Source organism: Curcuma longa, chromosome 2, assembly GCF_044706935.1.
Source record: "Curcuma longa cultivar G26 ecotype Majalengka, Jawa Barat chromosome 2, ITB_CL_G26_1.1, whole genome shotgun sequence".
Taxonomy (NCBI): Eukaryota; Viridiplantae; Streptophyta; class Magnoliopsida; order Zingiberales; family Zingiberaceae; genus Curcuma; species Curcuma longa.
In genome coordinates this window covers 15,302,577-15,315,836 of record NC_133862.1, presented here as the reverse complement: position 1 = coordinate 15,315,836, position 13,260 = coordinate 15,302,577, and the positions used below count along the sequence as shown (strand labels likewise).

General features: G+C 38.8%; 1 protein-coding gene across 1 annotated transcript; it reads left to right on the top strand.

Moving 5' to 3' along the window:
* Positions 1-1,427: 1,427 nt before the first annotated feature.
* LOC141821236 (D-glycerate 3-kinase, chloroplastic) lies at positions 1,428-12,563 on the top strand. The gene is made up of 12 exons (XM_074708637.1): positions 1,428-1,647; positions 1,722-2,086; positions 2,239-2,318; positions 2,396-2,447; positions 2,533-2,574; positions 2,698-2,776; positions 2,894-2,925; positions 3,012-3,080; positions 3,174-3,248; positions 3,453-3,569; positions 3,718-3,768; positions 12,246-12,563. The coding sequence occupies exons 1-12, from the start codon at positions 1,518-1,520 to the stop codon at positions 12,387-12,389; spliced, it is 1,236 nt and encodes a 411-aa protein (XP_074564738.1). The 5' UTR covers positions 1,428-1,517; the 3' UTR covers positions 12,390-12,563.
* The last annotated feature ends 697 nt before the right edge of the window (positions 12,564-13,260 follow it).

Here is a 13,260-nt window from a genome sequence, read left to right as displayed (position 1 = left end):
AGCATAGGGAAGTCCTAGTTGAGGCTAGGAAAAGAAAGTCCTAATTGCGGCTAGGCAAAAGAAGTCCTAGTCAGGAGGATTGGACAAGGAAGTCTTGGTCAGAAGGACTGGGTAAGGAAATCTTAGTTAGGAGGACTGGATAGGAAGAGTTGACAGATCAGAGTACCAAGCGGAAAAGTCTAAGTAGGTCTGGAGAATCGGACGTCTAGTGGTGGAAGTCCTGGGGGTCGAGGGTTAGATGTTGAGCAAAAGTCCAATAGGTATGGAGGATTAGATTTAACAAAGATAAATTCTCCCAAGTTGAGTGGGTGAGGACGTGTTCCCGGGAAGGAAACAGTAGGCGCCAGTCTGATCTAGGGTTTCACTGAAAATCTAAAAGTCAAGATTAGACAGTTTGCTAAAACTGTCAAGTTTTTGCTTTTATTTTGTTCTGGACAAACCTTGTGATGCAGGAAAAGAGGAACTGAAACTTTAGATTTCAGGCGTCCCAATTTGGATCCGGGCGATCGAACGGACCAGACACTCGGAAGGGATCCTGGTGCTTAAACGTCAACCGATCGGGCCAGCAAGGGAGGATGAGGTGGTAAGTTCTTAGTGATCAGGATACCTCAGCCTCTAGGCGTCCGGAAAAGACTCCAGGCACCCGGATATGGATAAGGCGTTGTGGAGTTAAAGTTGATCCGACAACCTTCACGTCAGCATCCAGGTGCTCGAAAGGGATACAGACGCCTTGAAGATGTTGAGTCAACATCGGAAGCGAATTAACAAGATGACGTAGAGGCGCCCAGAAGGAGTTTCAGGTGATCGGATTGACTTATATATGCAGCTACGAGGGGAAACCCTAAAAGCGATAATTTACACTACTATGATAACCTTCTGCGCGCACCAACATATCCGAGATGCCGTCGTAACGCCGAAGAGCTGCACCAACCTCTACGCTAAACATCTACTCTATTAGTCGGTAATTTTACATTTGCTTTTTATGCTTAAATTCTTAGGATAATAAAATATCCTTTGTAAAAGTGAAAACTCTCTCTCGTAAGAGGAGAATTTAATAATAAATTATCCGTCAAAAATGATCAAGGACCGTGAACTTTGTAGTAATAACCTGTGGCTGCGAACTAAGTAAATAAAAATGTTAACTTTTTTTTCTTTTCATTGCATTCCACACTTTTATTTTTCAAAAGTTTTTCTAATGAGTAAAAAAATAATGAACGTGTTATGCATCTCTCTCTAGCACTGAACTCTATCTTACAAATAATAAACATCTTTGATAATAAAAATTATAATTTATCCAAGTAAACATTGGGCTAAAACATTCATCCAAGGGAAGCAGAAACAGTTTGGCTCTTTGACAATGATGTGCGTCACGTTATCATCATCCAAACCAAGGAACGCAAACGAAAACAGATCATGAGAGGTGTGGAGCACAGTTTGGCGATTCGGATAGAGCGGTGGCAAGGCAAGCAGCCTCTCATCGTCCCCTTCCCTTTCCTCCTGGTGTGGCGGTGGCAACCATGGCCCTTCTCACCTCCGTCGCCTCCCATCACCCTTCCCCTCCGCCGCCTCCACCAGCACCTTCCCTTTCCTCTCAGGCCCTCACCTTCAAATCATCGTGCCTTCGATTTCCCCAACCCTCTCTCTCTGGTTTGCATCAAATCTATTTTCAATTTCTCCTCATCTGATCCTGTCAACATATTACCCCCCTCTTTCTCATGCAGGTTTTCCGTCGTTCATCGGTGGTCGTCTAGCACTCACTGTGCGGGGAGGAACGGCTTTGCGCTCCACATTACCAGCATCTCCTTCGGTCGTCTCCTCTTTCAGTGACCTCTTCGATTTTATATGCGCAGGTCCTCTGATGAAGCAGTTAGGCTTCACTGCTGAGACGGTGGCAGAGTCCATCGACAACTGGATTACAAACGGAGTGCGCCTTTGCCAATTGTTCCGACTCAATGATCTCAGCCTATCTCCTCCTGAGAAGGCCAGGATCTACCACTACTATGTGCCGGTGTTTTTTTGGTGCCAAGAACAGCTCAAGCGCCACCGAACCACGTTCGGCGATGACGTCGATGTTCCTCCACTCGTGGTATACCGCAAATCGTCACTTCATTCTTCACTAATATTAGAAATAGCTGTTAGAAAGAAAATACACATTTGCGTGTTGTCTTCTGTTTCTTTGTCTTTTTTGGGTGCACAATTTCTCTGTTCAAGTTAAAAGGATCTATTTTTTTTTCACAGATTGGCGTCAGTGCTCCTCAAGGCAGTGGAAAAACTACCCTTGTTTTTGCACTCGATTATCTTTTTCGGAAATGTGGGAGGTATGCCACTATCCTTAAACTCATTTACACTGGCAACTTATATTTCGTTAAGTGAAGTAAGTTCTAATGGAATGTAGGAGATCTGCAACTTTATCAATTGATGACTTCTATTTGACTGCTGAGGAGCAGGTACACATACCAACATTTTGTATGCACTCTCCTAACCTTCTTTCCCGTTCTCACTTTCACAACTGATTATTAGTTGTATATTTAGGTGAAACTAAGGAATCAAAATCCCAGCAATGCTCTATTAGAGGTGCTAAAAAAGGGTCATTACCCCCCTATATTGGACTACATATTCAATCTTGCATGCGATCATGGCCTCCCTTTCAAGTTTTTAGATGCTACATAGTGAAGTAATCATTTAACATTTTTTCAGTTCCGTGGGAATGCGGGAAGCCATGACCTACAATTCTCCATTGATACTCTTACATCCTTAAAGAAATTGACAAATAATGGTATTGTTCTATTACTAAATTCATCTGTAGGGATTCTATTATTTGATATAGATCTGAGCAAACTGTTATCAGTTTCATTACATAAAAGTTATAAGTGCTTGCTGAATAACCATTCAGGTGCAAAGATGAAACTACCACGGTATGACAAGGTACACTTATCATCTTAATTTCCTCCTTTTTAATTTTTTCCATTTTTCTATATGTTAATTACCATTGCAGTTCTTTATTCGCATAGTCAGCTTATGGAGGGAGGGGTGATAGGGCTGACCCTTCAACATGGCCTGAGGTGGAAGGACCTTTAGAAGTATACTTTCTTAAATTCCAAAACATTTAATGCTTGCTCCATCTTAGATATAACGATTAGAAGTTTACTATTTTTGTTTTTCTTTTCCTCTAGGTCATTCTATTTGAAGGTTGGATGCTTGGATTTAAACCACTTCCAAATGATGTAGTAAATGCAGTTGATCCACAGGCAAGTTCTTTAGTGAATGCACTTGCATTCTATTTATTTTATTTTTCTCTGTCTTATTGTCTTTTTTTCATGGTTATGGCCAAGGCCCCAAAGCAACATTTTGAGATTAATACAATGATATGAGGGGAGACCTCAAACAACTGAGAAATAATGTGGCTTGCTTCTGCTTTTGCTATTTATTAATTTGAAACTGCTGGATTTTAGCTCCAAGTGGTAAACGAAAACCTCAAAGCTTACTATGATGCATGGGACAAGTTTGTTGAAGCTTGGATCATCATCAAGATTAAGGATCCCAATTGTGTATACCAGTGGCGACTGCAGGTTACTACATTTTGATAAAATAAAAAATTGCTCATGTTGTTTCATTTGGTCTAATTTCTTTATCATTCTTACATCTTTCATTCTAGTTACTTTAGTATTCGTACTTTCATATTAGATCCTTAATTCCCTTCTTTCTTGTGGATTTTAGGCAGAGGTGGCTATGAGGGAAGATGGGAAACCAGGCATGTCTAACGAAGAAGTGAGTCATCCTTCTCTTGGTTTTGTTTTCTTGTTCCACTACTTAACCCAACACTTTGAGTAAATTAGCAAATGCTTTTTAAAAGTATAAATATCTTTTTGATAATCATGTTATTTTTATTATTGCTAGAACGTAATGATTAGAGTTGAAAGAAGAATCAAAATGGTTTGAGTGTTAGGCTGAAAAAATTATCGAGCCTTCATGGTGGCAAAAAGCTTTTTTTTTAAAGCTTTTTGTTGCAACAGTTATTTAGCATTAAATTGATGTTTATGCATATGAGTGAAGTGAATTACCAAAAATAATAAATTTAGGAGAAAACTATCATTGTGTCTCAACATTCAAGTATAACAAAAAAAAAATTGATGCAAATAAAATAAAAATATCTAATGAAATGTATTTTAGTAAAAATGAACATACTCTATGATTACAATTTAATTAATTTCTATATTTGTGGATATTTTGCATCACAAAAAAGAATTAACAATAATAATAATCAAGTCTTTATCCTAATAAGTGGGGTCATTTATATGGATTATTCTACACCATTGGGTTTGATTCTTTATTATATCCTTAACTATATTTAAATGAGTTTCATCATATTTTATCATTGTTAACCAAGTCTATTTTGGTCTCCCTCTTCTTTGATTAATGTGCATATTTGTCATGGTCTCACATAGGTTAACTGAGATATTTATTGATCTCCTAAGTACATATCCATATAATCTTAAATGCATCTCTCAGAGTTTTTCCTCAATGAGTGCCACTTTAACTCTCTCTAATGTTCTCATTTATTATTTTATCCATTCTCGTATATTCGCATATTCACCTTAATATCCTCATCTCTGCGACTCTCATCTTTTGCTTGTGTGTTTGTTTCGTAGCCTAATATTCAACTCTATATAATATAATAGGTCTAACTATCATTTTTTGAAACTTCCCTTTAAGTTTTAGAGATAACTTACGATTATAAAAAACACTTGATACCTTCCATTTTAACCATCGTACTAGTGTCCTATGTAAAACATCTCTATCAATCCCTCAATTCTTTTGCAAAATTGATCCTACATATTTAAAGTTCTTAGTTGACGATAACTCGTCATTTATTATCTTAATAATTGTCTTACTATATCCAATACTATTAAATTTAAATTTTATATATTCTGTATTTACTTATAAGTCTTTTACTTCTAGTGTTTTTCATTAAAATTCGAATTTATTAGATATGTCTAGTGAGTTCATCCATGACTAATGTAAAAAGATATGAACTTAATGTTGTTGTAGTTTACCTCCAGAGTTTCGATGTTTAACAATGTACCTAGGTCTGATTAGTTTAACCAAGGGTTGATCCAAACATGAACTAATGTTTGGATATGAGTGAAGTCTAGTCAGGTCGAAATTGTGAGTCAGATACTTAAATCATTTGGGTGTGGTACAAGTGAAAGCAGAGTAGAAATTGTGAGAAGAAGAGATTGCTATGCACATAGTATTTATTGGTTTGAGGGGAGAGAGAAACCTATGAAGATCATGACCACAATCTTTGGAAAAGAGGAGCCATTTTGCGATTGTTTTAGTTGTTTTCATTGTCGATTCAGATTTAATTTTGAATTTAATTATGGTGGCCATAGCTACTTGCCTATTACTAGCTAGATATGACAATCATGGAATGGAAAGACCATTGCCAAAACTGTGGGCCATGTTAATCTTGGACTGTTACTAAGCAGAGAACTCGGTGGAAGGATTTGGGAAAAAAACATCTAGATTTCGGTGGAAGGATTTGGGAAAAAAATATCTAGAGAGCTTGGCTAGAGACTTGAGACGGAAGTGTCGACATGCTAATAGAAGAGGTCAATTAACCTTTGACCTCCTAGGCGAGGTCAGTCGACCTCCTAGGAGAAGTTTGTCTTTTGATCCTAAGTCTTTACATACGCAAGTGATATGCTGACCTAGAGTAGGACCTCGTAGATGTGACCTACTAACTTGAAGTATGGTCGTAATCATGGGGCATCGCTATCCCCCTTAAAGTCGAGTTGAGCTATACAGCCAAGTCAGGGTATCCATCTTAATTGGATGTATGTTGATCCGCCTAAGTGAAGTATGATTTAATTTAAATTCCCACTTAAGCATTGATTTGGGTGCCATTAATTTCAAATTTAGGTGTCCTTAACTTTGATTTAAGCACTCATAATTTTGAAATTTTCTCCATGGCTTTGCTTAACCATCATGTAATGTCTGATAGTAATTGCGTCGGATTGACAAAGGGAATGCTTAATCTTCCCGAGGACTTCTATGTTGTTGGATTTGCTAAAATTAATGGTCTAGCAGAAAGCCTAAACATGATATAAAGGTTTAGGGTTTTCCCTTCTTCTATATGTCATTTTTTTGGTCCTCAACCTAGTGCCTCCCCTCTATAAGTCCTTTGTGTCCTTTTCTTGCCACTATCGTTAGGCCATGTCCTTATCTTTGTATGGAGTTGTTCGTTTGTCATGCTGATAGGTTTGGGAAAGGTCGTCAGGGGCCACCCTAGTGGCCTCTATTGAGGTACGATTAGCATTGACCTAAAGGCCTTGGTTTGAGACTCGGAGGCCTTATTGATTCACCATGTTGTTTCAGCGATTTGAGAGGGGTACGAGATTCCTCCGAGTTTCAAAATAATACTCCCTAGGTCGAGTGACCAACCACATCTTCCTCCATCGAGGTCTATCCACTTCTTTGTTGGTTAGTTGGAGGGTGGTCTTTGCTCCCCCACCCTCCTTTCTTTCAGCAGGTAACTACTTCTTTTGGCATTTGTCTAAGTCAACTGGCCCTTAATTCTTTTTTGCCTTCTCGCTGAGACGACGGTTGTTTTTCGGCATTTAGGTCTTCCTCTTACCCCTCCTTCTACTCTTATCTTAAAAAGAGTTGAGGTCGAGGTGTTTTATATTGTTGCCCGACCCGATTCCTAGTTTTTAGGGATTTAACTATCCTTCAATTAGCATTGGAAAGACTTCTTCCTTTGTGTCCATCTTGCCCTTCCCTTCCAATTTCCACCCTCTAGGAGGAGAGTTTCACGCCAATGCTTGAATAGGGCATGTATAAGGAAGGGGAGGTCTTCCTTGCCCTTCTTTGTTGTCAAATCTTTAGGGCTCTTTAAGGATGACACTATGACATCAATGTCCTCATCAAGGAGCACCTCCTCTACCACTACAAGTTGAGTCCTCTAGAGTTCGAGCTCAAGAGGCCATAGGTTGCTTGTGACTCTAGTTTGTTTCATGTAGATTGTGATTGAGGTCGGACTTCAATTTTGTCTCCCATATAGGAGGTTGAGGGGGCTCCCTTAGTACAAAAGAGGCAATGGTTGGTTCTCCCCTCCGAGGCTTTGGAGACCCTAGAAGTCCACCACGAGGAGGCCCTAATAAAGTTTCTAGAGACTTAGCGACATTTTCAAATCCTCAACCCTCATCATTTGGGGGACGACCCTCAGTTGTAACTGAGCCCGACCACAACCCTTATTCCTTTATCAATGGGTGAGCAAGTAGCCTTTGATATTGAGATCCTACAATCAACCAAGTTTGCCCACATTGGCGGATCTACAAACAATATGCCACTTATAACTGAACCAACTCATGGACCATCTAACTTGTCAACTAGCCCATGTAAGGTCACCATCCTTATGTCTTGGGGATGGTGTGGTTATCTACTAGAAGGAGCATCGATCAACTTCCCACACAGTGAGTAGACCTTGCTGAGCCTCCCTCCTAAGGCTTTTGAACTTGAAATAATTATTGTAATTTCTATGAAAGGGACATAAATGAATTTATATTTAAATGAATGAAATAACTATTTGAGGCTAATTTGTATTGATTACATCTGAACTTAGTACGAGAAGGTTAATCCTCGAGTCTTCAAGCGAACCTTTAAGGTCAAGAAGAGAATAATAAGAAAAACTCATCTTGTGACCTGAGGAAACATTTGAGGTTGGGGAGGCTTAGGAGACATAATAGAATAACTCGATCTTGTGACTTAGGTGAACCTTTAAGGTTCGGGAGAGATGGGAGAGCTTTATCCCCAGAGCTTGGGCAAATCTCTAAGATTGGGGAGAGGAAATGAAGCTCGATCGTAAGACCTTGGGCAAACAAAGGAGATTATAGAGCTCGATCCCGAGACCTTAAGTAAACGTCTAAAGTCAAGAAGGGATAAGGGACCTCGACCTCAAGAAATTGGGTGAATCTTTGAGGTCAAGGATAGATAAGGGAGTTCGATTCTGAGACATTGGGCAAACCTCTAAGATCTTGGTGAGATGATGGAGTTTAGTCCTATGATCTTGGGTGAACCTCTGAGGTTGGTGCATGAGGTTAGGGAGATAAGAGAGTTTGATCTTGAGGTTTTGAGGGAACTTTTAAGGTTTAGGTTTGGGAGAGATGAATCTCGATCTTTAGATCTTGGGCTAATATTTGAGGTTGTGGAGAGATAAGAGAACTCAATCTTGAGGCCTTAGGCCTCTAAGGTCCAGAAGAGATAAAACTCAAACTCAATCCTAAAGCCTTGTGTGAATCTCTGAGGTTAGGAGAGATAAGCTCATTCTAGAGACCTTGTGCAAACCTTTGAGGTCTGGGAGAGTTAGAACTCGAACTTAGTTCGAAGACCTTGGATAAAGCTCTAAGGGTAGGGAGAGATAAAGGAGCTCGATCCTGAGGCCTTGGGTGGAGCTTTAAGGCCTGAGAGAAATAATGAAGCTTGATCTCGAGACCATGGGCGGACCTTTGAGGTCAAAAAGAGATGGAATTAGAACTAGATTGTGAGACCTTGGGCGAACTTTTGAGTTTGGAGGAGAGATAAAGGAGCTCGATTCTAAGACCTTAGAAGAACCTTTATTATTGGGAGAGATAATGATGCTTAGTTCCATGACCTTAGGTGAATCTTTGAGGTTTAACAGAGATAATAGAACTCAACCTTGAGACCTTGGGCAAATTTTTGAGATTTGGAAGAGATGGAACTCAAACTTGATCTTGAGATCTTTGACGAATCTTTGAGGTTGGGGGGAGATAAGGGAACTCGATACAAAGACCTCAGTTGGACCTCTGAGGTCTAGGAGAGATGAGACTCAAATACAATTATGAGACCTTGGGCGAACCTTAAGATTTGGAAGAGATAAGAGCCCGATCTCAATGCCTCGAGGAACCTTTGAAGTTTTGGAGTGATAAAACTCTATCTCAAGACGTTAGGTGAACCTTTAAGGTTGTGGATAGATAAGGGAGTTTGATCTTAAGATCTTGGGCCAACCTCTGAGGTATTGGAAAGATGATGAAGCTTGATCTCAGAGCTTTGGAAGCTCACGTGGGGAACTCTATTTCTGCATTGTGAAAGAACTTCTATTTTCTTAAATTAGTGTTAAACAAATATTTAAAATAAAGCACTTTAAGTGATTTGGATTTAGAGGGGGCATCCTCCATTTTCATGCTCTATTAGTGACCCCCTTCTGAGACATCGAGTGGGATGGTGGTCATCATCTGGCCTTCTTCAAGGTGCTCTCTCTTTTCTTGAGGTGTATCTCATTGTTCCCGGCTTGATCCTGTCTCCTCTACGTGTCCACCACGAGGGACCTCGGATGATGTGCCACTCGTCCTTTCTCCTTTAGGCCTCTCTTTAGGACGAGAAAGGACCTCACTCGTGGATTATTGTTGATAACACACTTTATTCCTCGACCTAGCTTTTAGCAGTTTTGAATGGCATGACCATACTCACGATTGAATGAGTAGAAGAGGTTGTATTTGTGCCATTTAAGCCCTTTCCTAAAACCCTAGACTCGTTGCAACACCCATTTCTCTTCATGATTCTTCTTCACAAATCTACAACACCATAACTTTTGGATACTTTCAAAGGCGTGTAAGTGGCGAAGTGCCCTAGGTGCTCGACCTTCTCAGGGGGCCTCTATTCTGTCCTTCTTTCTCCTTCTCTACAAGTTAGGCTATCTACTTTTGTTTACTCCATTTAATCTTCTAGGTTTCCTAATATTGATGTATTTCTCGGCTGGTCCTAAGAGCTCATCATAGTTGAATAGGGTCCTTTTCACTAAAGCGAGAAAGAACTCCCCAACTTGGAGGTCTTGAGAGAAGGCACTAACATCTCAGGAGTGGTAGAAGCTATTTCCAAAATTGTTTGAGTGAAGTGCTCGATGTATTCCTGAAGTAACTCTGCCTACTCTTGCTCTTTAAGTTGGGGGCTGGTTTAGTATTTTGTCACCGATGAAGTAGTGAAAGAACACTGAGCTGAAATCTTCAAAGGATTGAATTCTGTTAGGTTGTACCATGTTGAACCATTGTTAAGCCAGCTTGACTAGAGTCGTCAAGAAGATTTAGAATTTGACTATATTTTGGTATTGATGCAGTAGGGTGGTATTCTCGAATTTGCTTTGATGGTCCTTAGCATAGTGGAATTATTGTATTCCCTCACGTGTAATGGTTAGAAATTAGCTGGTAACTTCTTGGCTAGAATTTTTGTTGAGAAAGGAGTTCCCCTACACGACGTGGCTCCCCTTGCCTCCTGGCTTGTTAGGCTCATCATGTAGCACTTTCTGGTTGTCTAGGTGGGTGTGGGCCTCTCGAGTAGCATGAGTTGTAGTTTCTCGGGGATGCTCATTCAGGAGTCCAAGTCCTCTACTCAGTCTTTCAAGTTGGGAGGATTCTGAGCAACACTTCTCTTGAGGGCCTTCTCCAGTGTAGTAGCAATCAGCCGAGTCAGCTAAGCCAAAGCGATATACCCTCCTTCTCCAAGTTGTTGGATGTGGGCTAGTTGCATCAACTAGTGAATAACTTACTTAGGGTTTCTGGATTAGCTCTTGTTGTTACCAGCTCAATGTCTTCGCTTGATTCAATCAATTTCTCATAGACCGTGTCAAAATGATAATACGGATATTTACTATTAAGTTGGGTGTCAAGGTGGCAGTCATGATGTGGGGATCATCTAGTGAGGTGGAGATGCAGTCCGACTTGCACTGCATGGTCCGACCTCACTAGAGTGTAGTGAAAATGAAAGCAGAGTAGAAATTGTCAGAAGGTGAGATTTCAAACTTGTCAACGGTGCACATACCTCGTCAATGATGCACAAACCTGAGTATTTATAGGTGTAAGGGGTGAGAGAAATCTGCAGAGATTGTGACCACTATCTTTCAGAAAAGATGGGTCATTTTGTCATTTCAACTATTTTAGTTGTTTCTAGTATTGATCCCAATTATTATCAATTAATTATGACAATTTTAATTTCTTGACCATTACTAGCCAAAGTTGGTGATTGTGGAAGGATCGTTGCCAAGACTATGAGTCACATCAACCTTAGACCATTATTGATAAGAGAACTTACGGAACCGAGCTCAATGTACACGTGACTGACCGAACAGGGTGCTTGGGAGATCGATCGGGCTGAAGGCTTAGGAGATCAAGCTCTATAGAGAACTTGGGAGGAGCTGAGTTCTGAGTGGAGAGTTCGACTAAGCTCATCCTTAGCATAACTAAAGACTTCATGTAAATCTAGCTGAGTTCTGAGTGGAGAGTTCGACTAAGCTCATCCTTAGCATAACTAAAGACTTCATGTAAATCTAGCTGAGTTCTAGTGGAGAGTTCGACTAAGCTCATCCTTAGCATAACTAAAGACTTTATGTAAATCTTCATAAGTGTTGACATACCGACCTGGTGTAAGAGATCGGTGGATCTGCAAACCTAGGAGAAGTCAGTTTTTTTTTGGTCCTACATCTCTATATTCAGAAGTGGTATGCTTAACTCAAGTAGGATCATGGATCAAGTAAGGTCATAATCATAATGCATTATGCATCATTATAAAAACTTAAATTTCACTATTGATTATATTATATTTGCTAATTCTATTTGTATAATATTTGTTGCTATTAATTAATTAATATGTTATTACTTGCACCTATGTGTATTCAATAATATTGTTGTAAATGGTTGTTTACTTAATATGAGGTAGAGAAAATAAATTTAATTAAATGGAGAAGATTAAATGTTGAGTGTGATAAAATGGTTATGAATACACGAAAATTTCCATCTCTAAAGGGTTGTATGATCCATCATTTGATAGGGTGATTTTACTAAACCCAAAATATATGCAAATGTGACACTAAAATAATTAATTAGCAAGACAAATAGGAATAAAATAAGAATTTGAAAAGAGGCTGAAAGCATAGGTGATACAGAATTAGGAGGCAAACTTGGTGAATATAGCTTTAAATATATATTATGGACTATCAATTCATCTTGACGTCTGCAACTGAAGGCAATTCAGCGTCACATCCTCCATTGTCTAATGATTTGGATGCTTATTCAGACTAAGCATGGATTTACAACTTTTTAAATTTGTCTTGCATTCAGCTTTGCAGTTTAACAATCATATTGATGATCTTCCATAATTCACAGTATTTATTATTTTGCATATCAAATCGCTCTTGGGTTATTACTAAAATACCAGGACATGAAAAATGCGTGCAGGTTTTGGACTTCGTATCCCGTTATTTACCAGCATATAAGGCCTATCTTCCGACACTCTACGCTGAGGGACCGAAGGGCCTCCATCCAGATCGCGTTTTAGTTATTGATATTGACGAGGAGAGGAATCCAATCTCTGAAGATTGACAACTTCAAAATCCTATTTCCAAGTGCCTTTTGCCCCCTACATTACCCTGCCTCTTGTAAAATAATAATTTGTAAAAAAAAAAGGATCATCACAATCAACAATTGGACACTTTGAGCATCCACAACCGTTTAGTTGGGTGTTTACATTAATTCAATGATGGATATCTCTTACTATAGAAATAGAAAACATAGCAGTCATGTAAATTCATACACTAAAACGTTAAGAGACATTACAATTTAATACAGTTAGGAATGGATGGTATCAGAGCGAGGAAAGGAGATATATAGATAGAGACCTAGTCACAATCTTTGATTATTTTAATTGAAGGCATGGGGAAGAGTACCAAAAATGATATCTAAATGATGGAGATTGCTAATGCGGAAATTTGCTATTGAGTTGGAGGTTGATGGGGGTGATAAAATTATTATTATTTTATTTTCTTTTGTCATTTATACCTTTCAAAATTAAAATTTATAATTAATCAAACTCCTAAATATTACTTAGGTAATATAACAGAGGTCCGGATTGTCTCTCATGAACTCAATAATGGAAGTTATCCTACATATATGCTACGGGATTTTTATTTGTTAATCATTCTTATTTTTCTTAACTATCTACCCAATCCACTTATTAACAATTTAACTCTACAATTAATAAAAGAATGCTAAGTTCACATAATTACAAATTACAATCCAACATACATTACAATCACAAATCATTCACACAATACAATACATAAACAATTTATTAACACAATCAAGAATTGGGAACAACTATACTACAACATCATTCACTTAGTCAATAATTACAACAAGTTTGTTCTATTTATTACAATAATAATCTATTACATGAATTCTATTCATTAACACA